Below are 26,189 nucleotides of genomic sequence, written 5' to 3'. Positions count from 1 at the left end.
TGTGGCCTTGGGCAAGTCACTTGCCCCATTGCCTTGCAAAAACAAAACAAAAAAAAAAGAAAGTTTTAAAGTTGATATGAAGAATGCTTAAGACTTTGCCTTTCTTAACCATTTATTCCATACATCTCCATGTTTTTTAGCAGGATGAAATAAGATATGGAGAAAACTTCAAAAAACTATGATTTTCTATCTAAAACTTCCCCCTCTTTCATTATTCAAGAGCCATAGTTGAATAGAAGACTGCTTGGTTTCCTGTTCCTATAAAATATGTTGGGAAATGAGACACTAGGCTTCCTCCTTTTTTTTTTAATATAGTAGACTTGTATAATAGTTCTTAGCTACACTTATTTACTATTTCTTTTTTCTTTTATTAGACACAAAGTGTTATTTCTCTGAGATTTTACGCACCACCATTAGGTAATGGAGACCATCTTAGAAATGATCTCTATTTCTTATTTCTTTTTTTTTATTTTTGATTGATTGATTGATTTTAGTTTTTGCAAGGCATTGGGGTTAAGTGGCTTGCCCAAGGCCACACAGCTAGGTAATTATTAAGTGTCTGAGGCCAGATTTGAACTCAGATACTCCTGACTCCAGGGCCTGCATTCTATTCACTGCAACACCTAGCTGCCCCTATTTCTAATTTCTTAAAAAAAACTCAAGGCAGATTCTGGTTAATTTATTTTTGTAAGAATTCATTATACTTGATTAGAAAATTTACCTGGGGCTGGTTAATTTCAAGTAGTAAGCAAATAAGTCATTGTAGTTGTTATCAGTAGTTGGTAATTTTTAAATGTAGATGAACCTTTCTGAGAACTTGCACAAAATTCAAGGTGTGACCCTCTATCTACAGTAATTTTTATAGTATTTTCTAAGAAGCCAAAGCTGACCCTAGAAATGAAGGACCCTTTAGCATCTGGTTGAACTGTCAGATGTGAGTTTTCTTTTTTTTTTTTTAAGGGCCTTGCTTTATCTGACAGCTGGGGAAAAACCATTATAACTTTCTAAAATTATACTCAATTTAAATAAGTGTTATACAGCTTGATAGAGAAAAAGAGAAACAAAAAGCCTAAACATAGCAGAATAGTCATCGATATATACACATATATACATATCTATATATAGATAGATATATTTCATGAGTTTCTTAACAAGTAGGGATAAAAGAGTCATTTGCAAAACAGATTTTTATTTTATGTCTTTTTATAGACTGAAAATGATTTGTAGTAGTAGCAAAACTTAGCACCAGACTAGGAGGCTCAAATTCTTCCTATGATGCTTCCTTTTTAACCATCAGCAAATCATTTAATATTTCCTAAGAGTTGCTTTTTTTCCATCTTTAAAATAGAAACACATATAATCATAATGATAATAGCATTTATATAACTCTGACTATGTGTTAGCCATTGTGCAATATTATCTCACAACCACCATGGGAGATAGGTGCGATTATTTTCCCCATTTGAAGAAGATGACGAAATTAGAGGTCAAATGGCTTTCCCAGGGTCACAAAGCTACTAAGTATCTGAGCCTGGACTTGGGACTTCCTGACTTTAGGCTGAGTGCTTATCTACTGCCACCTAGCTTTAGTACTTGATCTTGAGGTTGATATAAGGTTCAGATGAAATGATTTATGTGAAATGTTTGACAAACCTTAAAGCACTTTGTAATTATCAGTTGATTCATTTCAATATGCATGATTTAAATGTGTCAATGTGACATAATATTTAAACAGCATTAATAGATCAATATATATAGTTAAATATATATGTACTCTAATTATAAAAGACATATAAAGAGAGATTCTATCTGTATTCAGAGAAAGAAGTATGTATAAAATGTATATATGGAATTCCAAAATAGAAGTATACATAAAATTATATATATATACATACACATATTTGTGTCTAATGGTAGCTGGGTTGGAGGGAGGAAAAAAGTTATATGATAACTTTATCATATATTTAAAAGTTATACATAATAGATGTACAGTTTCATATGTAATCATCTTTATACTATGCTATGGAAAGGCTTGTTTTATTCCATAAATAAAAAATAAAACAAATTTTTAAATTTTCAAAATGAAAAAATACATTGATATATCCTCATATTACATCAGTGTCATCATTGAAATGTGCAAATATCTCACTACTTTAAAAATGTGTGAGTTAGTTTCACAGGTTTCCCTCTACTGGGCAGGTCTTGATCCTACCATAACTTAGAGCAGGGCCTCTTTACCTGAGACCCATGAACTTAAAAAAATATTTTTTGATACTGCATTTCAATGTAATCGCTTTCCTTTGTGATCCTTTTTTTGTTTTATTTTATACTTTTAAAAAAAAATATTTTGAGAAAAGATTCATAGGCTTTGTCAGGCTGCCAGTGTGTTGGTAAATATTTAATAAATCACTCTTTGGGGATAGCTTTTAAAGTTGCTCTACATTGTTAACGTTTTCTCCATCACTTTCTTAAGTATTTGTAACCAACAAAATAATAAATCAAGCCCTTATTTATAGTTTGTTGATTGCTAAGGTGTAATGCTCATTCAATGTAATGAAAATTTAACAATCAGCTCTTAAGAGAGAAGACAAACCAGTTCAGCATACCTCTGGGACCATAAGACATGTCAAAAAGGTTAAAAACCATTGTGTGTGTGGGGGGGGTGACTAGGTGGTGTAGGGGCGGCTAGGTGGCGCAGTGGATAAAGCACCAGCCCTGGATTCAGGAGTACCTGGGTTCAAATCCAGTCTCAGACACTTAATAATTACCTAGCTGTGTGGCCTTGGGCAAGCCACTTAACCCCATTTGCCTTTCAAAAAAAAAACCTAAAAAAACCCAAAACAATAGTCCCACCTTCTGCAAAGAAGCCTTTCCCAATCTTAATCTGAGTCTTCCTTTTGAGTTGTTTTGTTCAGTTGCTTTTCAGTTGAATCTAATTCTTCATGATTCCATTTGGTAGATTCTGTAGTGATTAGCCATTTCTTTCTTCAACTCATTTTACAAATGAGGAAACCGAGGCAAGCAGGGTTAAATGACTTGCCAGGGTCACGCAGTTTATAAGTGTTTGGGACTGTATCCACTGCATCCATCCCCAACCCCCAAATAATCCTGTATATATCTTGCTTGTTAATAGTCGTATGCATATTGTGTCTTTCTTTGTATTCCCAGTGCTTGGTAAGGGCTTGACATAATATATCCTTAATAATTCTAGATGATTGATTATCTCCAGCAATGAATCCTTCTGTGTGTTTTAGATTATTCAAATTCTGATTTATCTTCTTGACTGTAATTGCCATTTCCTCAAATAGTACATTTGATAATCAGGTTTTCAAATCCAAACAATAGCTTGAGATATCATCCCTAGTAGGGCTATTTCATTTCATATCTACTTGTGATCCTTCTGTTTCATCTGCAAATTCTCTTAGGATAATCTAGTTTAACTAGGTCTCATGCCAAGTTCTCTGCAGGCTTGTTTCCTCCTCATCTGCTTTTCATTGTTCGTTGATTTGTGAGGTGGTACTACACTTAATCTTCCATCTTTTCCACCATAATGTTTTGAAAATATCATGCACTCTCAGTAATTGTTGCCTGGGGCTGCCATGTTTCTCTGCTAATTTAATTTAGCAAGGAGATTAAACATTTACTAGCTGAAACAGGTCTTGGGTCCTTTCTGTGACAATTGTTCGATGTTAGTGAAAATTATGATTTGGTAAGATTTGCATCTCCTTGACTTTTGTACATTTCTAACTTTCTTTTTCGATTCAACAGCTTATTTAAATACTTCAGATTAAGTTCTGCTTCCCCTCATCTTTATTCTTTTTTTTAAAGTATCTCTTATTTTTATCTTTGCTCTGACCAATCAATGATTACAGCCAGACTTTTGATTATGAAATGACTTCCACATCAGTAACAAGTTATTTCCTCTTGGTTAATATATGGCCAATCTTACTTTTCACATTCTTTTTAAGTGCTTACCACAAAAAAGTATCTGCTGTATAGGTATTGGCTTTTGAATACTTTATAAACCCTTGCCCACCCTACCCTTCTCTTTTTTCTCTTTCCTTTAGTCACAAACCATGTTTAACAATAGAAGTAGGATCAAGTCTGATGGAATTATAGGATCTAACATTTTAAGGGATCTAAAAGTTTATATCTTCTTTTTTTTTTAAGGTTTTTTTGCAAGGCAATGGGGTTAGGTGGCTTGCCCAAGGCCAAACAACTAAGTAATTATTAAGTGTCTGAGGCCAGATATGAACTCAGGTACTCCTGACTCCAGGGCTGGTGCTCTATCCATTGCACCACCTATCCGCCCCTTATATCTTCCGTTTAAAGATAAAGACATTGAGACCCAGAAAGGGGTTATTTTGTCCCAAATCACAGAAATAAAAGGATACAGAACTAGAATTTGGATCCAGGATCTTTTACCCAAATCAATTTTTTTTAGCCTTTTTTCTCCCTCCCCAAAGAACCAACATTCATCATCACTTATCCAAAAGGAATACCTAGCTTTTCAAATCTTTAGGACTCATTCTTTCCAATAGCTCCCTAAGAGATCCCACATCAGAGTAGGACTGGAAGTTCAGAGGGAGTAGGAACTCACCAAGCTGGTTAGAGACCCAAGTTCTCACTATGGGATAAATTCCATCCTATGGCCTAGGTTCCAGATTATGACTCATGCACCTTCAGTGCTAGAAACAATCTATCTTATTTCATACTATCTGAAAGACACTGTCCTTCCTTCTCTCATTTTGTCTTTTCTTGTATTTCTCCTTTCCTTTATTCCCTTCTTCTGAATTCTAGGATCTCTTCTCTCAGGTGGGTAAAAGGCCAACATATAAGGGATTGAGAATGGAAGTAGCAGCTGTGTTGTGAAGGATCTTGATCATCTGTTGAGTAGCCTCTTAAAACCTCTGACCCATTAGTTTTCTAAGGAATTTTTCAGTGAGGCCCTTATATGCCATTGATTATCCAGAACTATGATCCTAAGAACAGCAGATCTTTGATGACTTCTGACCACTTCAATGGTTTTTGCTGTTGTTTTTCTGTCCATCTTTCCACTGAAGTTACTGAGTATCAAAGCATATATTGACTGAAGCTGAAGGATCTTCTTAAGTTCTTAGTAGACTTCATTGATTTTTTTTTATTTTTCTTCATCTTCTAATAGATGTTAACTTGGAAACTACAACTATCTTCATGTCAGTAGTTGTTTAACTGAAGGTGAGCATTGCAAAGTATGATGAAGTGTTCCTTTGATTGCTTAGTTTAACCAAATCTTGTAACTTCTTTATCTGGGGGTTAAGGAAAACCTATGAACAATCCTTTCAGTTAACAGTTTTGTGACTAGTGGTTTCATTTGCTGTGAAATTACCAATGTGACTATATTTAGTAGTATATCCACTGGTTAGTCATTGGACAAGGATCTTAAATTCACAATCAGAGAATCTGGGAATATCCATTCCAACCTATACCTGAAGAAAAATAGTCTTTATTATAATGTCCATGACGTGAGCCATTTTTCCTTTGAAAACCTGTAATGGAGAACCTATGGAGACTGACCATTCCACTTTCTGAGGGCTGATATTTTAGAAAGCATTATTTTTTATCAAACCTAAATTTTCCAACTTCTAACTTCTACCCATTGCTCCCAGATCAATTCTCCTGAACAAAGCAGAAAAAAGATTAATCCAATTAAGGGTTTCATTTGTGAGATATGATAGAAACTTGTTATACTTAAATTGTTTTTGTTGTTGCTAGTAGTATTTTTTGTACCTTTTCTTTATAGTCACTGTCACTATCCATGAGTAGAAATTACACTGGGGGTCACATAGAACTGAGGCTTGTTTCATATTTTCATCTCTTTCATGTGTCACTATGATTAAAAAGTCTATTACTTGGAAAGCCTACTTTCTGGTGATGAGTTTCTTTGCAGTGATCTTGTGATACATGATATAGCCTAATGCTTCAGGATAGGAGAATCTGGCAAAGTTTATTCAGCTAGGAGGGTTTTTAAGAACTCAAAATATCCATCAAAACCTCATTAGTCTTCAGAATAAGACATTTAGAGGAAAAATAGTAAAGGTTTAAATACACAGTCATTTGTACACATACATATATAATTGAATTATTAAAATGTTACTTAAATGTAATTGCCTGATTGTTTTGAAGAACCATGGGAGAATAACTGAGTTACTAATTGAAATTTCATAGAAATAACTTGGGTCACACATCTTCCCCAGGAAAAATAAAATGCTTTCCACTCCTTACAATTAAAATATTTTCTTTCAATAGATACTAAATGATTCATTTTTAGTCATTGCTTACATCCTTAACTTCATGCTCACCAGAGGCAAAATTTTTAAGTACTTTAATTACTATCATAATTTTAGGTAGGAAACTCCAAAGCCTTTGCAAAGGTTGTCATTCTCCCTCATCTCTAGCCCTAGAGAGCACTAGCTTTTATCAAGTATAATATCCTAGAATTTCTACCTGTTCCTTCCAATTGTTAAAGTTCTTCCCCTGTGCACTCCCACTTCACAAATTACCTTTTGTATTCATTTTGCATTTATTTTTCTTTGTTGATGTTACTTTTTAAGAAGAAAAGAAGTTCCCTGAGGGTAGGGAATGTTTTGTTCTTATCTTGGTACTCCCAACACTTTGCACAGAGTCAGATATTAATAAATTTTTGTTAAATTTAACTAAATAATAGCTATATTTTAATTTTGGCCTGTTTTAATTTTAATTGTCAACATTAAAGTGTGATACAGGGATCATTTTAACCCCATGACTTATACTGAGAATATACACCTTTCTTCATTTTAAGACACAATTGCTAATAGGATATATACAATATATGGCTGGTTTATATCTAGTTCAAGAGAATCAATATACTATGTTCCTTGGCAAAAGAGACTGCTATGAGTACGTACTATATTAGTAACTTTTCTTGGTTTGGGGAAGACTTTGAACAGAACTTGGTTTAACTTGCATCTGGGGTACTGAATTAGTCTCCAAAATAAATAAGTAGGAAAAAAAGTAGATTGATTTTATAACTTTGCCTATCCTAATAATTGGTACAATTTGTTTTAGCATTGCACAATAACATTCAATGGTTCTGTAACCACTGAAAAATCTGTTTCTTTGTCAAACTAATTTTTCCCCGATCCTCAGTTCAATGACTAGTGGATAGGATCCAATAGAGCTGTAGCTAGCAGTTTTAGTGTTTGGGGCAATCTGGATGAAGCATAGCCTGAGGAAACCCCCAAAGATTGTAAATTTGAGCTGGGTGGACTATGCTAATGTAGACCACTCCTTGAGGAGAACTGCCCTCTGGCAAGTGTCATCTGGTAGATTCCTTTTTTGATTAATTATTCCTGTTAAGTGCTAATTCTTTCTTAGCTGCTTAAGATCTGATTACAAGTGTTATTAATTTTTGTTTTTCTAAAGTTCATTGTAAAAAGGCAAAGTCCCAGTTACCCTGATATACGTATTGTCTTGAGATGTGGTAACCAAAATGACAGAAACATGGATTGACTTTTTTTTAAACCTATTTTTTCATCATATAGTTTCATCTTCTGTTGTTCAGGTCATTTTTTGACTATATTTTTCTCCACCAAGAAATAGATTAGTAGCTCAGCAGTTTCTCGTTAGTCTTTTTTTATAAGAAGAATGGCATGGGGAAAAATATAATATACTCCCCCTTTTCTGAAGTAGGGTGTTTCCCCCCTTTATCCCTATTTCTAGTCATAACCATTCTGTAACTCCACCAATCTTGTTTATTAAGAATAGCTGCTCACATTTACAGGCACTATACAATTTTCAAAATATTTTCCTCAGAACATTCCTCTGTAGGAAGATAAATATTATTATGTTGCAGAGGAGGAACCTGAAATTCAGGTTGCATGGCTAAATCTAAACCCAGGTCTTCTGTTTCTAAGACCCATGTGCCGTATGGTATAGTAGAGAGAGTCCTTGGCATGGATCAAAATGACTGAGAAACATCCCATGTTGCTCTGTTTCTTTCATTGGTCCCCAAAATAATATTCTCTACTCCTTCCTTGTTCCAAAGTAGAATGTACTCCCCCTGTTTTAGGTCAAGACAGACATGACTTTGTAACCATAGACATTTCACTAAACCTTCTGTGCCTCAGTTTCTATATCTATAAAAATAGGACAATAATGCCTTCACAAGGTTGTTATTCATTGATAATAGCACAGGGGTGTTGTGAAGTCCAAAGAAATATTGAATGTAAAGTAGACTTTGCTCTGTAGACTTTTAATTGTCATATAAGTGCCTATTTCCATTATTATTTTAATTTCTTTTTTTTTCCTAGGCTTTTTTTTTTTTTGGCAAGGCAATGGGGTTAAGTGGCTTGCCCAAGGCCACACAGCTAGGTAATATTAAGTGTCTGAGGTGGCATTTGAACTCAAGTACTCCTGACTCCAGGGCTGGTGCTCTATCCACTGTACCACCTAGCTGCCCCTATTATTTTCATTTCAACAATTCTGCCTCCTGAACAGAACAAGCTCTTAGAGAGTGTTGGACTTGGAGTTAGGTACTTGGGTTTCTTCTTGCTGATCACTTTATCCTCTTGACAGAGTTATAATCACAGTAATTGTGGAAGCTTGGTAGGTAGTGCTGTGGATTTGGAATAAGAAAGAGATGAGTTTGAATCCTGCCTCAAACATTTATTAGTTGAGCAACCTTTTGCAAACACTTAACCTCCCTCAGTCTCAGTCTCTCCATCTGTAAAATAAGGATAATAATAGTACATAACTCATAGGGTTATGGTGAGGATCAAATAAGATCATGTTAAGTGCTTTGTGAACGTTTAAAGCACTGTATATATATTAGCAATGATGATAATAATGATGATAATTGCATCAAAAATAAAACCTAAGAAAAGAAATAAAGATAAATTAAGTTACTATGTTTTAGTAATTTTTAGTAAGATACAGGCAACTTGAATTAGTTTTTGTAGTTGAATTATAACAGTGGTTTTTCATATCATTAGCTATGGTTAAGCTTCATATGAAAATTATGTTGTATTTTATATCCTTGTAAGATGTTTTATTAGTATTCAGTTTTGTGACTTTTGCTTCAAAAATCTTCACTGGTTTTTGGTGGTTTGCTTGTAGCTGTTAGTGGTGGGTCAGAGTATTCTACTGAGTTTAGTTTTGGTTGAACTTTTGAGGTTTATTGCATTGGGGAGGGGAGGTTTGATATCCAAGTCTAAAGATTGAGGGATATTTTTTTTCCAGTTTTTTGCATGAGGCCACATGTGATATTCTTGGCAATGACCTGCCATGTTGGTGGTCAGCAAGATCTGAATGGACTCTTCTAGGGAGGTTGGAGTGCTTTCTTCCATTGATGAGTTTTCATTTGGATCCAGTCTCTCAGTCAAAGATTGGACAGGGAGAATGAAGCAATTGGGGGAGGAGTTTTTGATACCTGTTGGCAATTACTGTATACAGAGCATCTTTCATTAATGCTTTACAGTAATTCGACCCAGTTTCATATGTCAGTTGGAAAACTATTTAATGTGGCACACCTGGAATTCTGTCCTATTCACATAGGGTGGGTGATAAGAATCTTATAAGTCCATATTTTTAGTTCACAGTGTTTTAATGTGCATAGATAAAACATCAGATGATTTGTGCACAAATTTTGCTTGTTTTTATTTTAGAAGTTCAGTGTTCAGTAGCTCCCTTGGACTGTGAGTTATACATATATATATATATATATATATATATATATATATATATATATATGTATATATACATATATATATTTAATTCATTCATACCTTAGAAAAATGGATCCTAATCTTGCATTCCATTACATGTTTCTTTTGAACATTAGAAGCCAGTCTTCTAATATTTATATGAATCACAGACCAACTTTCAGAATCATCATTACCATTATTATCTCCTTTGACATCCCAGTAAACAAACATTCAAGACCTCTGGCCACGTTATCTTCATTTTTTACTTTTATTTGATCATCTTTCTGGTACTTCAATGAATAGAGGAGCATTTGTGAAGTGAAAAATTTAAATATCTCACCTGTGTAATGGAGGCTCTTTTTGCCATATAGAGTGAGTAATAGTCCACCTTGGGGAAAGAACAATTTCTTAAGGAGTTTCTTAGCAACAGTGGTTGTGCTGGGTACCAACAGTAGGCTTCCATCCACCATAAATACATATTATTAATAACAAGAAAATATCCCTAGGTACACACATAAGTATCTAAATGAAGTCAACCCACACGTCCACAGATGTTCTCCATTATCAGAAGTGCAAGTCTGCATTTCTAAAGGCAATACTAAGGGTACTTGTCAGTCATTTGGCTGGCTGACTCACAAGTCCTTGGGGGATCTGATAAAATCTTAGGTACTATGTGTATTGAAGATTGGTGTGATTGGTAGTGCATGTTCACAATGATCTTCAAGGATTTTGGATTTTCAAAATTGTCAGCCCAAGGGGCATCTAACTCCCTTCTTTATAAGCCATCTCAGCAGGTGGTTTGAAGTTTCAAGTGATGAATACTGAAGATTAATGTATCTTTATCAGCTATCTGCCTGCCTTTCCCGGTGTGTCTGGGGTTTTGGGCTGTTTCTTGGGACCTTGACCCTCCTTAGCAGAGCCTTTCTAGAGAAAGGTGGCTGGGAGAGAGCAGATGCCCTAAATAAACCTAAATAAATATAGGACTGAATTGGGTAATAGCCTAAGTAAGTTCTAGCTTCTAAGAAAAGTCCAGCGAATTATGTATATGACCATTATTGTCCTATACTTGGAAGTTTCTGGATAAATGGAACTATTATATCAGGACTAAAACCTCTAAGCCATCCCCTAAAAGAGGAACATTTGCTTTTAAGGAGTTTATAGGGAGCACTTCAATCCTAAAGAAGATCATTTCCAGTAGAATCTTTGTTTTGAGTAGTCTAGAGAAATCAAATCCTTCTAAGTATTTTTCTTAGGTTTTTTTGCAAGGCAAATGGGGTTAAATGGCTTGCCCAAGGCCACACAGCTAGGTAATTATTAAGTGTCTGAGACCAGATTTGAACCCAGCTACTCCTGGCTCCAGGGCCGGTGCTTTATCCACTGCGCCACCTAACTGCCCCAAGAATCGAATCTTTCTAAGTATTAAATCAAGTCCATGGCCAATCCTCTTTTTCTTTTCTTCTTTGAATAGGAAAATGTTCATGTTGGTTAATGTTTGTCAGATTCATCATAAAAAAATCAACAAATTAAATTAATAAAATTAATTACAAATAAAATTTATTAAATATTGGCAAGATGGAGTGAGAAAATCACCAAGTCAACAGATGCTAGTATTGAATAGACAAAGATTCCTCAAAGTGGTTGGTGGTCTATTCATCTAGTATCAGCCGTGACCTCTTAGTCAAAGAGGATAATATGGGAGCATATTTTGTTTTGTTTTGTAAATTTTGTAAGTTTTGTAAAACTTATATAATTTATCTGAGGGAATGCTATATCAAGGACTAGTAATTAATGATGGCTATAGTCAGTTTCCAAAAGTCTCTAAATCTGATTTCTTTATAGATTATATAGCAGCTGATCTATTACTTTTACATTAAAGACAATCACCTTGAAGTAAAGAAACAGGATGATTGAGTTCTCTTTTAATAGTAAAGGTAGCCAGCTAGGTGGCACAGTGGATAGAGTACTGGCCCTGGAGTCAGGAGTCCCTGAGTTCAAATCTGGCCTCAGACACTTAATAATTACCTAGCTGTGTGGCCTTGGGCAAGCCACTTAACCCCATTGCCTTGCAAAAACCTAAAAAAAAAAAAGAAAGAAAGAAAAAATAGTAAAGGTAACAGCAGAACGATCTATTCTTGTTCATGTATCAAAAAGTAAGTAGATGGTGCCAATGTCTTCATGGTCATTAGTCAGTGAACATAGGTAGAATGACTGAGCAATAAACGTTAAACTATAAAGTCAAGGTTTGAAGTATCACTTTTTAAAACCATAACCAGTTTTTATATGAATGTAGGCTTAAAGAGCTGTTGAACCACTGCCAAGTCTTCTCAGTTTTTAAAAAAGGTTGGGGAGATTCTGATAAAGTCGATTGTGTATGGTGTTTCACTGTTAACTAAGAAGTTGTGGGAATATAGCCCACCTGTTTTGAAAGACAGCTTAATAAGAGTGTCTGAGGGTCACAAAAGAGAATCCTGTAATTTGATCTAAGATTGAGATTAGGGTTAGCTTTTGTCATGTGAGGAACTCATTTTTGAATTGAGCTAAATGTTCCAGTTATTTCTGGAACATAAAAGTGAAATGGAGCAAGTCTAAGGTTTATAGTGAGGACTTATAAATTATATTAGTTGAAGGTGACAAGTTTGGAGATTGTATCAATGTTCACTAGTTGGTGAGTCATGCATTATTAAATGGCAAATGGTAATAGTATAGGTGGTTGTGCATTTAGTACATACATATATACACATGTGTGTTTATATATACATATATGTGTGTATACATATATATGGTTTTTTTGCAAGAAAGGGGAGCAAGGCTACTGAATTAATTTTGAATCTTATTTAGGCCATCAATTAGTAACTACTGAATGCAGTTGGTACTGTGCCTGTGAGTAGATTAATTACAATAATTGATTCAAATGGGAAGGATAAAATTCAATTTTTTCAGGATATGGACTTAAGACTTTATTTGAGTTCTCTAGAATGTAGTAGAAAGGGGGAGACAGAAAGCTTTTTTTTTTTTAGGTTTTTGCAAGGCAAATGGGGTTAAGTGGCTTGCCCAAGGCCACTCAGCTAGGTAACTATAAAGTGTCTGAGACCGGATTTGAACCCGGGTACTCCTGACTCCAGGGCTGGTGCTTTATCCACTGTGCCATGTAGCTACCCCCAGAAAGCTTTTTGAAATTGGATTTGGAAGCATATTGAATTCTTTAATGAATGTTTGATTCCTGTTTTTTTTTTTCTAGAAATAAGGCAATTGAAAGTTGTGGTTTTAATGTTTTTTTCAATTATATCAAGGTAATTTATCAGATATATTTCTTAAATTTCTGGTGGAATAATAAATGGTTTAATTGTGCCAAGATATCACATACATTGGGATGGGAGGATTGGTTGAAAACAAACAATTATAGATGGTATATTAATAGATAGAATCGGAAAGACTAGAATCAAATTCTACTATCTTGGGTAAGTTTCCCCAGGGCATACTGCTGACTTCTCTCCAGATACTTTATCTACAGTGCCAAGTAACCTCTTAACCTTGGAACCTCATTCTACCCCTCAACTACTTCTCACATTGGTGGCACTCTCCATGCTTTAATTGGCTGATTCCTCCTAGAATCTCCTTTCTAAGGAGAAGACCCAAGCCCACCAGGTCTTCCATTTCTCTCCATTTGCCCTGCTGAGTCATCTCCATATGACTTTCTTCATCTTGCCCTCAAGTCTTGGACCTTCTCTTAGCCTCCTCACCCTTTCATTTCTCTTTTAAGAGTTATCTTCCTTCCATTAGGGGCAGCTAGGGAGCACAGTAGATAGAAAGAGCACCTGGCCTCTAGTCTGAAGACCTGAGGTCAACTCCAGCCTCAGACACCTAGTAACTATGAGACCCTGGCAAAGCATAACTGTAAAATGAGCTTAGAGAAGGAAATTGAAAAACACTTTATTATCTTTGCCAAGAAACCCCAAATGGGGTCATGAAGAGTCAGACTTAACTGAAAAAATAATGAACAATAACTTCCTTCCATTAGAATGTGAGCTTCTTGAGGGCAGGAATTGTCTTTCTGTTTGTATTTATAGTCCCAGTCCCATAGGTGCGCGCGCACACACACACACACACACACACACACACAGAACACACACAAACAGAATTGAACAAAACTAGTTAACACAACCGTTAACTGACAATACATACAATGTTACATAATTATAAACTCCCACCTCTGTACAGAAAAGAAGAAACTATATTTTTTATCCTCTTTTTAGGGGATAATGCTTGGTCATTATGACTGTTTCTTATTGTTATCCTTCTTATAGTTTATACTATTACCATTGTATATATTATTTTCATAGTATTCTCTTTATTTTATAATTATGATTTCAAAAAGAGAGTTAAAATTCCAGTTTGGGAGTGAAAATGAGAAAATCTCATAGGGAACTTGGCAGAATAATTGTCCCAAATTCCAAAGTCTGTCTTATTATTTCTCTTACAGCTAACTGAGAGAATAATCATACTTTTTGTGGTGATCACAAGTCAAGATGAAGTCCAAGGAAAATATGTCGTGTGTGTTTTATTCTTCCTCTGGAATCTATTGGACGTGGTTAGGTAAGAAGTCAGAATGATCCCCAAAACCAAAGCCAAATTGCTTCATATGGGAAAAGCAGTTTTACATGCTTATATTTGGTTATTCTGAATAGTACAGAACAACATAACCCTTATGTGAATTATTTTATCTTGATAGGAAAATGTATTTTTAGTGCTTTCTATAATGGGCATATCAGAGATAATTAAAACCTCTCAAGATATTACAAAAGCAAATCACTGCATTCAATTTTCCAGAGCAAAAGACTTGGCATGACACCAATTTAGAGGGAAAAAACCTCACAGCTGTTTCCTAATGAAAGGCATTCCTCACTAATGCTCTAGTGCATGCGGCTTTAATAAACAAATCATGGCCTTTCATTATATGTTTCATACAGAAATTTTAAACCAGATTTCTATTAGTATAAAAATATTGAAACTATAGAGTCTCATCTTCCCAGCACAAAAGAACCTTCTCATAGCATGTATTTATTAAAAGGATTTGGAGAAAGAAAACTGAACTAGGAAATTTGAAGCTAAATTCTTGGGTTTTCCGTTCATTCAGTGTGTCATCTTGAGGAAAGATACAACTTCTCTGAGACTCTAATGCTTTATTTGTAAAATGAGATTTTGGAATGGGTTCATGAACTTTCATGGAGAAATTATTTTGTTTAACTGTACTTCAATAGAATTGATTACTTTTACAAAGCATGTGTTTTATTTTGTTGAATCAAGTCAACCAATATTTAATAATACAGTCTAGTCACTCTGTTAAGAGTTGGGAATATAAATACAAGAAGAAAGACAGTTCTTGTCCTCAAGGAGCTTATACACTAATGGGGAAATGACAATATAAAAAAGAAAAGATGGCAGGGAAGGGATGAAGAGATTCGGGATGACTGCATGGAAGAGAAAACCTGGATAGGCAAGAATGCATCCTAGAAAGGGAAGAAGACATAGCATCCTGATCGTCAAGCTCAAAGTGGAGGTTTTGTGAGGAAGCAGTCAATTATACAAAGAGGCCATGGGGAGTGTGTGTCTGTGTGTCTGTGTGTCTGTGTATGTGAAGTCCAGGGATACAGGGAGCTTCCAGAGGGAAGAAGTCCAGAAAGTTCGGGAGCACAGACGGGAGAGGTTATCAGACTATGAAAGTAGTAGTATGAAACAAAAAAGTGAGGAATCTCTGGACATTACCTCTTCTTCCAAGCCTAGATATTTAGATCCCTATAAATTTATATAAAATAATCTGATATTATAAGGTGCGAGTAGCAGTGGCATAAAGGATTTCTGAGTGACTCAGTTTGGAATGGTATGCAGTTATTTTCTTAAGTAATTAGCACCCCATTGGCCCCCTAGTTAGTGCATCTTCCACAGATCCAGTTTCCTTATCACAAGAAGGATTGTTTCTTAATAAGAGAACAATTTTTTTGAAGTACTCATTTTTTCTCTCTTGTAGTTATAACTAATTATTATATTAGGACCAAAGTTTATTCTGTTTTCTATCCAGAAATCGAACAATGTGGGAAATCTCTCTTAAAGATGTATCTAGACCAAGATTTAATCAGCAATAAAAAAAAATTCTAAATTTAGGTCAATGAGTATATTCTTGTTCATTGTGTTTACTTGGTCAGGTTTGGGATAGTGTTGATTCTCCCTTTTGTCAGATGTGAAAATTGATGTATCTTTGACCAAAGTCTGAGTGATCCAAGTCACTTACCCCAAGACACTCATTGTAATATAGCCCAGTATCTCATTATAATGTTTATTTTCTCATTAACCATCACAGTTGATTGTCACCCTCAGAAATACCCCATATTCCAAGAGTATAAAGACTGTGAGTCCACCATCATGAGGGATACTTGGTCTTAGAGAACCAAATGACCATCCTTTTATTAAAATGATGCCATTTATAAATAAAATGTTTAAATTACCCAGAAATTATATCTTAGACCTTTTTAAATGCCACACCAATCTACTTAATTAAACCCATATGATTCAATTTAACTAATTTATAAGACCCTGAAAAAGTTTAAAAAGGCTGTTTGAGTTCCAAGTCACCTGACCTCACTTTAACTTAGGGTTTCTCTGCCATGGGATCTTAGAATTTCCTAATTAGAAGAGATCTCAGAAGACTCTGGTCCAACCCACACCTACGCAGAAGTCCTTGCTACTGCAACCCTTTGAAGAACACCAAGAATGGGGAATCCATTACTTCTGAGGTGGTCCACTCCACTTTTGAACAGCACTACATGTTATGAAATTTTCTCCTATTTCCAACTTCATTCTGACTGAAACTTCCAATTTTTGTTTCCTGAGCCCAAGCAGGACAGGTCTGATCCCTCTGCTCTGTAATAAACCCTCAGATATAGTCTTTAAAAGTCAAACAAAAGATTTTATATTTAATACTGGAGATATTAAGGCTTCACTGAATAGTGAGATGACATGGTTAGATTTGCACTTTAGGACAACAGCCTCACAGTTGAAGGGGGGGATGGATTGGAAAGGGGAATGTTTGTCCTTCATTTTCGAAGACAACCATGACATCAGGGGAACTGATATCATGACAAGCACCTGAATTGGATCTAAGTGAGTGGGTGCTGTGCTAAGTCACCAGGCTCACTTTCTTCTCCAGAATCATCTGGGTCCAGGGACCAGATATGAAACAGACTGACTAGAGATGGTCTTGGATGTGAGGCAAGCAAGGTGAAGTGACTTGACCAAGGTCACACAACTAGTTCAAATCAAGGGTCTGAGGCCAGTACTCTATCCATTGCACCATGTATAGGGAAACCAGTCATCAGGCTATTGCAATAGTCCAGGCTTGAAGAAATGAGGATCTGAATGGAGGCAGCTGAAGCAGGTTCTGTGGAACAGTTAGACTCAGAGATTGGTCAAACACTGAAGACACCAAGTTCATCCCCTGTATCCTGGGACATTGTCAGTTATCTTGACTTTTTCTTGCCACTGAACTTTGATGACTGAGGAAGAAAGATAGCTTTGTGAAAATCTGCCTCACTTCAATTCAATTCAAGAGCAAGATGTCACTCATGATATCACTGATTCTCTTGGAAAACAAAGGAGAAACCACAGCATCAATAAGAACTGCATCATATTTTAGGAAACTTGCTAAACATAAAGAATATTTATTGCTGTTCATTCATATTTAATAGTTGATTTAGGCATATTTGTGTGAATCAAGTAAAATGTAATCAGCCATCCTGATGGTGAGGGAAACTAGAAACCTGTAATCTGCTGTGGCTGAACTGAAAATGTTTCAAGAGAAGGGAGAAGGAAGAGGGGACCTTGTAACTGTCCCAAGTTCATGATTGATTGTCATATGGAATATATATTAGAATTGTGTTGATGATTCCAGAAGGCAGATGAGAAGGTAGCAGAAGATCTTATTTTGACTAAATAAAAGAAAAAAAGCTTCCTAGCCATCAGAGCTGTCAAAAAATAAAATAGTGAGTTGTTAATTCCCCATCACTGAAGGTTTTCAAGGGGACAATAAATGACAGTTTTTCAGAGATTTTATAGGTTTTTCTTGTGTAATTTGGACTAAATGATCTCTTCATGTTACCTCCAACTTGAAAATTCTGTTCTCACAGATTCTGTGATTGTAGTATTTTATAAAGTACCTTACCTACATTTATCTCCATAATTAAAAAAAATGAACTGCTTTACTAGGACCAAAATTAGACATCAGTGTGAGTCAGCCAATATTCATTCATTAAACCCCAACTATGTGCAGAATCTTTGCTAAGTGCTGAAGAGACAAAAAGAGGCAAAAAATATTTCCTGCCATTGAGGAACTCACAATTTGATGGGACAGACAAGACAAAAACAAATCTGTACAAACAAGGTATATATGGAATAAATAGGAAATAATCAAAAGAGAAAAGACATAGCAATTAAGAGGGATTGGGAAGGGCTTCCTGTAGAAGGTGGGATTTTAAATGAGACTTAAAGAAAGCCAGGCAAATTAGGAGGCAGAGTTGAGTAGAGAAAATATTCCTGACATAAGGGACAGTCAGAGAGCTGTCAACTCTATGCAAATCTGTCTCACTTAAATTCAGTTCAAGAGGAAGAAAAGACAACACTCAAGATGTCATTCATTCTCAATAAAGGAGGACTCACAATATCAATGAGAACTGCATCATATTTTAGGAAATTTGCATCATATTTAGGAAACATAAAGAATATTTATTACCATTAAATCAGCACAGAGACAAGAGATGGAGTATCTTATCTATGGAAAAGCCAGGAGGCCAATATCACTGGAATATGTGGGATGGATGTAAAGTATAAGAAGACTAGAAAATGGTTGGGGAGGGATGAGATAGGGGAGAGGCTTTGAATGATTTTGTCTTTGTACCTGAAAATAATAGGGAGTCACTGGAGTTCATAGAGTAGGGAGAAACATGGTTGGACCTGTGCTTTTAAAAAAATGACTTTGGTAAGGGAGGCTAGGTGGTGCAGTGGATAGAACACTGGCCCTGGAGTCAGGAGTACCTGAGTTCAAATCCAGCCTCAGACACTAGCTGTGCGGCCTTGGGAAAGCCACTTAACCCCATTGCTTTTTAAAAACTTAAACAACAACAACAAAAACAAAACAAAAATAAAATAACTTTGGAAGTTGAAAAAAGAATAATCTGGAATGGGAAGAGACTTCTGATAGACCCACAAGCAAGATTATTACAATAGCCTCAACATGAGATGATTTAGAACCTGCATTAGAGGACTGGCATTATTAGGGTAGGTTATATTTGAAAAATTTTGTAAAGGTGAAATCAATAAGCCTTGGCAAGCAGATTGGATAAGGTAACATAGGGATGTGTGCTTGATGGTGAGAGATAGTGAGCTGGGGATGATACCTGGATAGCCTGGGGGACTGGAAGAATGGTGGTGCCCTTAGAAGTAAGAGAAAAGTTTAGAAGGGTTTAAGGGAAAAGACAAGTTCATTTCTGAATGTGTTGATTTTAAGATGTCTACTTAACATACAATTCAAGATGTCTGAAAAGCAATTGGAGATGTAAGACTAGAAGTGAGCAGAAAGGTTAGTGCTAAATAGGTAGATTTAAGAATCATCAGTATAGAAATGATAATTAAATTCATGGAAGTTGATAAATGATGTATAGAGAGGAAAGAATAGAGGATCTTGTCAAATACCTTATGCTTAGTAGGCATGACCAGTAAAAGTAATCATACTTGCTTAATAACTATTTACATTTCAATTGACTTATTTCAGTGCATAAAATGCCAAAATGCTTTCATTATCTCTATATTCATATCAGGATTCTGTTTTCATTCATTCATATTCACTTTCTTTAATGTGATCCTTGTTAAGATGTATTTCATCCATCTGGTTCAGTGTGAATATTATTTTGCATTATTTTATCTCATTTAATCTTCACAGGAGAAACAGTAGGGTATAATGAACAGAGAGCCAGTAGCAGTCAGGAATATTTGCCCTGCTTTAAAGCAGCTGTGTAATTCTAAGAAAGGCTGTAAAGCACAGCCAAGTTTCTAACCTGCTCGGGGAGAAGTTTCCCATAGTTGGGGTTCCCTAAACTAATGAAATAACAATTCCAGATGGAGAAAAAAAGCAACAATCTCCCTCCCCCAAAAACACTTATTATAGTAGAATGGCCCCAGTGCTACTATATTGTCTTACACCTTCAAATGTAAGTCTCTTTCAATGGTGTTTCTTAGGTTATGTACTTGCAAAAATAGGTCTCATAGAATCTTTCTTTGAATTATTACCTGATAATTATTTTTTACTTACATAAGTGTTAAGGTTGAAGAAAAATTGGAGATGTGTAGAAATGTTTGATAAATAATAGAAGTAATAAATAAAATAGTATAATAAGTATAGAAGTAATACCTAGATTGTGATAATTTAATCATTGCCTTTCATGACATTTCAGATGGGGATTTGACTTAGTTTCATTAATGCTGTTCATAAACATTAGGGACTTCTTCCATATTTGTGTATTTACTTCATATATCCCAACTATGAGAAATAGCAAGTCCCCCGTTTTAGACATTAGTAGTGCATTGCTGTTTTTATCCTGCTGTATTTTACTCTTCAAATTCTCAGAATAGAAATAACATCCCCAGGACCTCTATTTTTATATAACTCCCTCAATATCCTTAGAAGACATTAGTTTTGATTTTCTCATTTAGAAGCTTTCTTTTCTAGAAGTACCATTATACAATTCCTTCCAATTTCTCAAATTTATCTTGTGTTTGTGTTTCAAAGATCTTATATTAAACTTTTTTTCATCAGAAATGCTCAAAAGGCATTACATTATTCTTTCCCCACCCCCACCTCCATCATATTTAGTTTTGCAGGGCAAGTTTCACCTTTTAAAATATTTGTATTCTAAGATCTCCTTTAGTTTTCAGTTGAAGCTGTCAAGTCCTGTGTGATCCTGACTCTAGTAGTTTGGATGTTTGAGGTATTTTTTCTTTGACATAGGAATGCTAAAGTGATATGCCTGGAGCTTATCATCTTGAGAATATTTTCAGGAGGTGATTTGGTGGATTTGTTCTATCCTATACTTCTAATAGATCTTAGCAGTTTTCACTTGGGAAATGAATTTCATAAGTTCATGAAATATACTGCCCAGACTTTTTGTTTTATTCTGATTTGTAGGGAATCCAATGATTCTTATGCTATATCTTGACCCTCTTTTTAGATTGATTCATTTTTTAATACCCTGTTCCTCTGTTATTTCTTCTTCTATTGACCTTGCTGTTTCATGAAATCTTTGATTTGGTCTATTCTAATTTTCAGGAATTCCATTTCTAAAGTTAGGTTTACCCCCTTTGTCTTCTAGGCTATTTATTTTCCCTCCAATTCTGTCCTTTAGTTTTTATTTAAGTAAGTTGTTTTTCAGTCTTGAAGATGATTGCCTCATCTAGTAAATGTGGTCAGACATGCACATAATTTGGATTAAAGTAAGGGGGTGTTGTGAAAAGACAATTATTTTTTACTTCTTGCTTCTTTGCTTAAAGATATTTATGTAATTATTGTCTGAATATTTTCCTTTGAATCTTTGCTCCCAATTCTTATGGAGATTCAATCATTTTTTAAAAATTCTAGTTGGTTCTTTTTGTCTTATTCATCTCCCCAGTTTTAATTCTTTTTAAAAAATATTTTGTTTTTCCAACTACATACAACAGTAGATTTTACCAATCATTTTTTTCAAGGTTTTGAGTTTTATATTTTTTCCTCCCTCCCTCCCATTCCCTCCCTCCCTCTAACAGAAAACCATCTGATATAGGCTCTACATTTATAACCATGCTAAACAGTGATCCCTATTGATCATGTTGTAAGAGAAGAATCAGATCCAAACAGTAGAAAGAACACCCCAGCTTTAATTCTTGAATTAGGAATTTGTGCATCTTGCTGAACATTTTGGGTGGGGCAGTCATCATGGTCTCACTATAGCAGGCCTCATACTAAACTCCTCAGTCTAGTTACCTTGTATATTGAAATTCCAGGTGCCAGCTCTTCTGTTCCCCTCTTGGCATCTCAAATTGAGTGTTAGGGACCTCAGATACTCTGGGTCTGGACTGTCTCAGTCCTCAATTGTGGCACCATCCTGGGTGACACCTTACTAAATCACTATTGGTTGCTGTGAGCTTCCAAGAACCCCAGGGGAGCCCTTTGCTATCTTACTGCCCCCAGATACACAAAGTTTTGGAGGCTACATGCATCCCATCTTTAGTTATGTTGATGCTCTTTTTGCTGGAGTTGCCTCTTTACAGTTCAGATTAGAAGAAGTCATTTACTGTTATTTCTCTTTAAACTTCTTGATCATTATTCAATCTGATACAAATTTCAGGGTTTTGCTATAGCTGATGTCTAGCTGAAGCTAGGCAGCTTGACTGAGTCCTGTTTAAAAATTAAAAATTTTAGTCAATAGAACATGAATATAAACTGAGGAAAAAGACCCTCATTTGTGTTCTAGAAGTTTCCTTATTGTTAATCATTTCAAAATAAACATGTGCATTTCAGTAGAATGGTAAAAAATAAGGACATTTGGGGGCATGAACGTGTTTACAGCAAATCAATTTTGATTCTTAATTTCAGTGATGTCTGTTTGTAACAGTGAACTACAGATGAGCAAAACTGATATAATTTCTTAATGTAGTGTGTCAACAGGAAATTAAAGTTAATAAAAAATAAAGCAAGACTTTCCAATTATATATATATATATAGATAGATAGATAGATTTAGCACATGAGCGAAACTGATATAATTTCTTAATGTAGTGTGCCAACAGGAAATTAAAGTTAATAAAAAATAAAGCAAGACTTTCCAATTATATAGATAGATAGATATAGATATAGATAGATTTAGCACAGTAGCAAAATATTTCTTTATTCCTTTATTTCCCCAAATCCCAAACCAAAACATGTTATGATCCTACTTTTTCCCTTTCAGATACACATATAGCATGCTATCCGTGGTGGGAATTTACTATCACATTTTGACATGGCTCAGTCAAACACTTTGGATGTTTATTTATCCTCTCTGTGTTCTTGCTGAAGGTAAGAAAACAGTGGTTCATTTTGTCAACATTTTTCTTAGTGTAGTCTAAGTTATTGTAGTTGAATTAATTTTTTAGAGAAACAGATAATATGTCGCCAACATTTCTTTCATTCAGCTCCATCTGTCCTAGAATATTCATTTTTATCTTGCTTTTTAATATTACCCAGATTCTTTGGTACTGCTCTAAGACAAAGTGCTTTCCAATAAGCAAAACCAGAGGTTTTTATTATCTTAACTTTGTACAATCATTTATATTAAGGTAAATTCCACTTTCATACAAATAGCCAAATAAACTCCACTTGTAAAAATCTGATTCTACTTAGACACTTAATAATTGCCTAGCTGTGTGACCTTGGGTAAGTCACTTAACCCTACTGCCTTAAATAAATAAATTTTAAAAATTTGATTATAGGTATCATATAGAAATACTAGATATTATGCTTTTTAAATATTTCAACATATCTGCTTTTAGGAAGGCAACATTGTAGTCAGGAAGACCTGGGCTAAAATTTTATCTTGGCCCCTTGCTGATAACATCATCTTGAGTAAATCACTTAACTCTATTTTTCTCATCTGTAAAATGGAAATAATAAATCCAATAGTAATACTCTTATACGATTATCATGATGCTTCTAAAGATTGCCTTTTCACAAACTGTACCTTTAAGAGAAGAGTAGGATCTTGAAGATTGACAATTTAATTGACTTCTTGGGAGAATTTAATTGTCATGGCTAAGGGAGTCTGTGAAAAAGACTGATGACTAAGAGAACTGCCTTCCTGAGGAAACTTAGAGAGACTCCAGTTAACTGTCATGGAGTCTGTGGGTGATTTGGTGGGCCGTGTCATCCTGGAGGGGATCTGTTCGAGACTGAGTAAGAACTGAGTTGAACTCATTCTGTGCACAGATGGAGAAATCTGGGGGCATTTTGATGGCCCAATATTGGACTGAGATTTCAGTGTCTGTGGAAGAGTCAGCAATTCAAAAGAATAGTTAGAGGTGACTGTAATCTCATAGTCAATTATCTGATGGTGTATGTGCGTGTGTGTGCATGCGTGCATGTGTGTGTGTGTGTGTGTGTGTGTGTGTGTGTGTATTAAACTAAAAACTACACCAAGTCTCTAAAGGGACCCTTTACATTGTTATATTCACACACATAACCCACATGTGGCCTCAGCCTCCACTCTCATGCTCTTAAACTGGTTTCTAAACTGACTATAATTCCTCAAATTAGAACCTCCTAATGGATAATGACTCATATAGACTTTTTTAGTTAATCCTCAAAACAACTCTATAATTCTTCATAATTTCCTCATTGTATCTAGTTATTTAATTTATGATTCCATCAGTTATAAATTTCAATACAAAAAATAATCACCTGTAAATGAGCTTATTGGACCATAATGTTTTACAGCCTTCATTAATCCAGTTAATCTCTCTGCTTTCAAATAAGTCTGCTTAGTACACAAATCTCTTTCTGGTTCTTTGAGTAGTGCAAGACTTTCTTCAGCACTTTATCTAAGAGATGAGTTTCTCTACAAATGGATTTTATCAGTATTCTGTAGACAATTTTTTTTTTCTGTCCCTTTCAGCATTCAAATTGTTTGCATGTGAAAGGGGTGATATCTTACATATTTTTATTGAAGGAGAAGAGGCTTATGAAGATAGGCTTTTTTCTTTGGTTTTTATAAAATCAGAGCTAAATAATTGAGATAGTTCATCAGACTATAGCTTTAGAGATGGAAAGCAGAGGATATCTATCAAATTTAAATCTCTCATTTTTTAGATAAGGAAGCTGAGGCAGACAAGTTAAATGATTTGCCCAGTATTATCCAGATAGTGATTCACTGGGGCAGATTTGAATCCAAGTTTTCCCAACTCTAGGTAAAGCTCCCTACCCACTCTACCATGCTTAATTTATGATTAGATAATATCAAAACATATCTCTTGATTCCCTTTAAACCCAATATGAGAGAATCAATATGATATTAAGTCAAATAGAGTTAAGTGTTTGTATTCAAGAGTATCTGAGAGATGTTTTTGTAATATGCACCAAAACCTCATCTTTGGCATTGCTTATAGATTGGGGATGGGGTGCCACAAACCTTGCTGCAAATGAAAAGTGTTTTGTGAAATAAAAAAGTCCTAATTACTATGATTATATCATGATACTACTACCACTACCATTACTATAGTACTATGATGACAACCACTACTACTACTACTACTACAACTACTACTACTACTACTACTACTTCTAACATAAAAAGAAACTCACCAAAATCTACTATTACTTCTATCACCACTAGCACCTCTTCAGTCACTGCATACCCTTGTCAGTACTATTCTATGGCTTTGTCTACTACAACTTGGTAGAATTCAATTAGTTATAACTGGAAACTTTATCATCCTGTGCCTAACTTAGTATAGATAATTCAATTGGCAAAATCTTTGAGAACCCAGAATTGCTTCCATATAGCAGAGAATCAGCATAATGGGAGGTTGCTTCTTAAAGCATAGACATAATTAGAAATAATGTAAATCTTATCTGCTTGAAAAATATGGTATAGCATCTAAAATTTGCAATGTGACACCTATACATAAGTATCTGAGGGGGTAGGTGAGCCAAGACTGGAGGCAGGAAGACCTGACTTTTGTAAGAATTCAAATCTAACATCAGAAACTTAATAAATGTGACTCTGAGCAAATCTATTATATTCTGTTTGCTTTTGTTTTCCCATCTGTAAACTGGGGGTAATATTAACCCAGGTTTTTGTGAGGTTCTAATGAGATAATCATTGTAAAGTGTTAATAAACACAGTGCCTAACACACAACAGGTTCTTCATAATTTTCAGTTATCATTATCATTTCAATTAATTCAATTTTTTACAGACAAAGTAAAGTAGCACATAGGAAATAATACAAAAAAAATGTTATCTTTTAAACAACCATGATAGTTTTGGAAATCATGGATCGATTTGCCAAAGCACTGACCTACTTTAAGGAATTTTTTTAAAAAATCCATTTTCTTTAAAGTTTCTTCCTGTGTGTGGAGATTTGTTAAGCACCTGTACTTGAAAATGATTTCTTTTCTATGTTAACAGCATTTGTCAACTACCAGTCACTGCCTTATTTTGAAACCTTTGGCACTTACTCCACCAAACTTCCCTTTGACTTACCAATATATTTTCCATATGTTTTGAAAATATACCTTGTGGTGCTTTTTGTAGGTAAGTTTTTCTCATTTTTTTCCTTTGTGGTTTGCTGAGATGTTGAGTTGTTTTGGTGGGAGGGAAGTTTAAAAAACATTAATTCTGAGCATTTTGGTCAAGGTGG

At 34.9% G+C, this 26,189-nt stretch overlaps 1 protein-coding gene across 2 annotated transcripts in view; it reads left to right on the top strand.

Annotated features, from left to right (window-relative positions):
• Positions 1 to 26,189, top strand: part of HACD4 (3-hydroxyacyl-CoA dehydratase 4) — a 45,923-nt gene that overhangs the window by 10,441 nt on the left and 9,293 nt on the right. For both annotated transcript variants that reach the window (XM_074208798.1, XM_074208797.1), the window contains exons 4-6: positions 14,203 to 14,315; positions 22,747 to 22,853; positions 25,958 to 26,083. In XM_074208798.1, coding sequence (XP_074064899.1) covers positions 14,203 to 14,315; positions 22,747 to 22,853; positions 25,958 to 26,083 — 346 coding nt within the window. The remainder of the gene's footprint in view (positions 1 to 14,202; positions 14,316 to 22,746; positions 22,854 to 25,957; positions 26,084 to 26,189) is intronic.

This window comes from Macrotis lagotis, chromosome X (genome assembly GCF_037893015.1).
Source record: "Macrotis lagotis isolate mMagLag1 chromosome X, bilby.v1.9.chrom.fasta, whole genome shotgun sequence".
NCBI lineage: Eukaryota > Metazoa > Chordata > Mammalia > Peramelemorphia > Peramelidae > Macrotis > Macrotis lagotis.
Note: the sequence above shows the minus strand (reverse complement) of the source record. Positions and strands in the feature narration are given on the sequence as shown.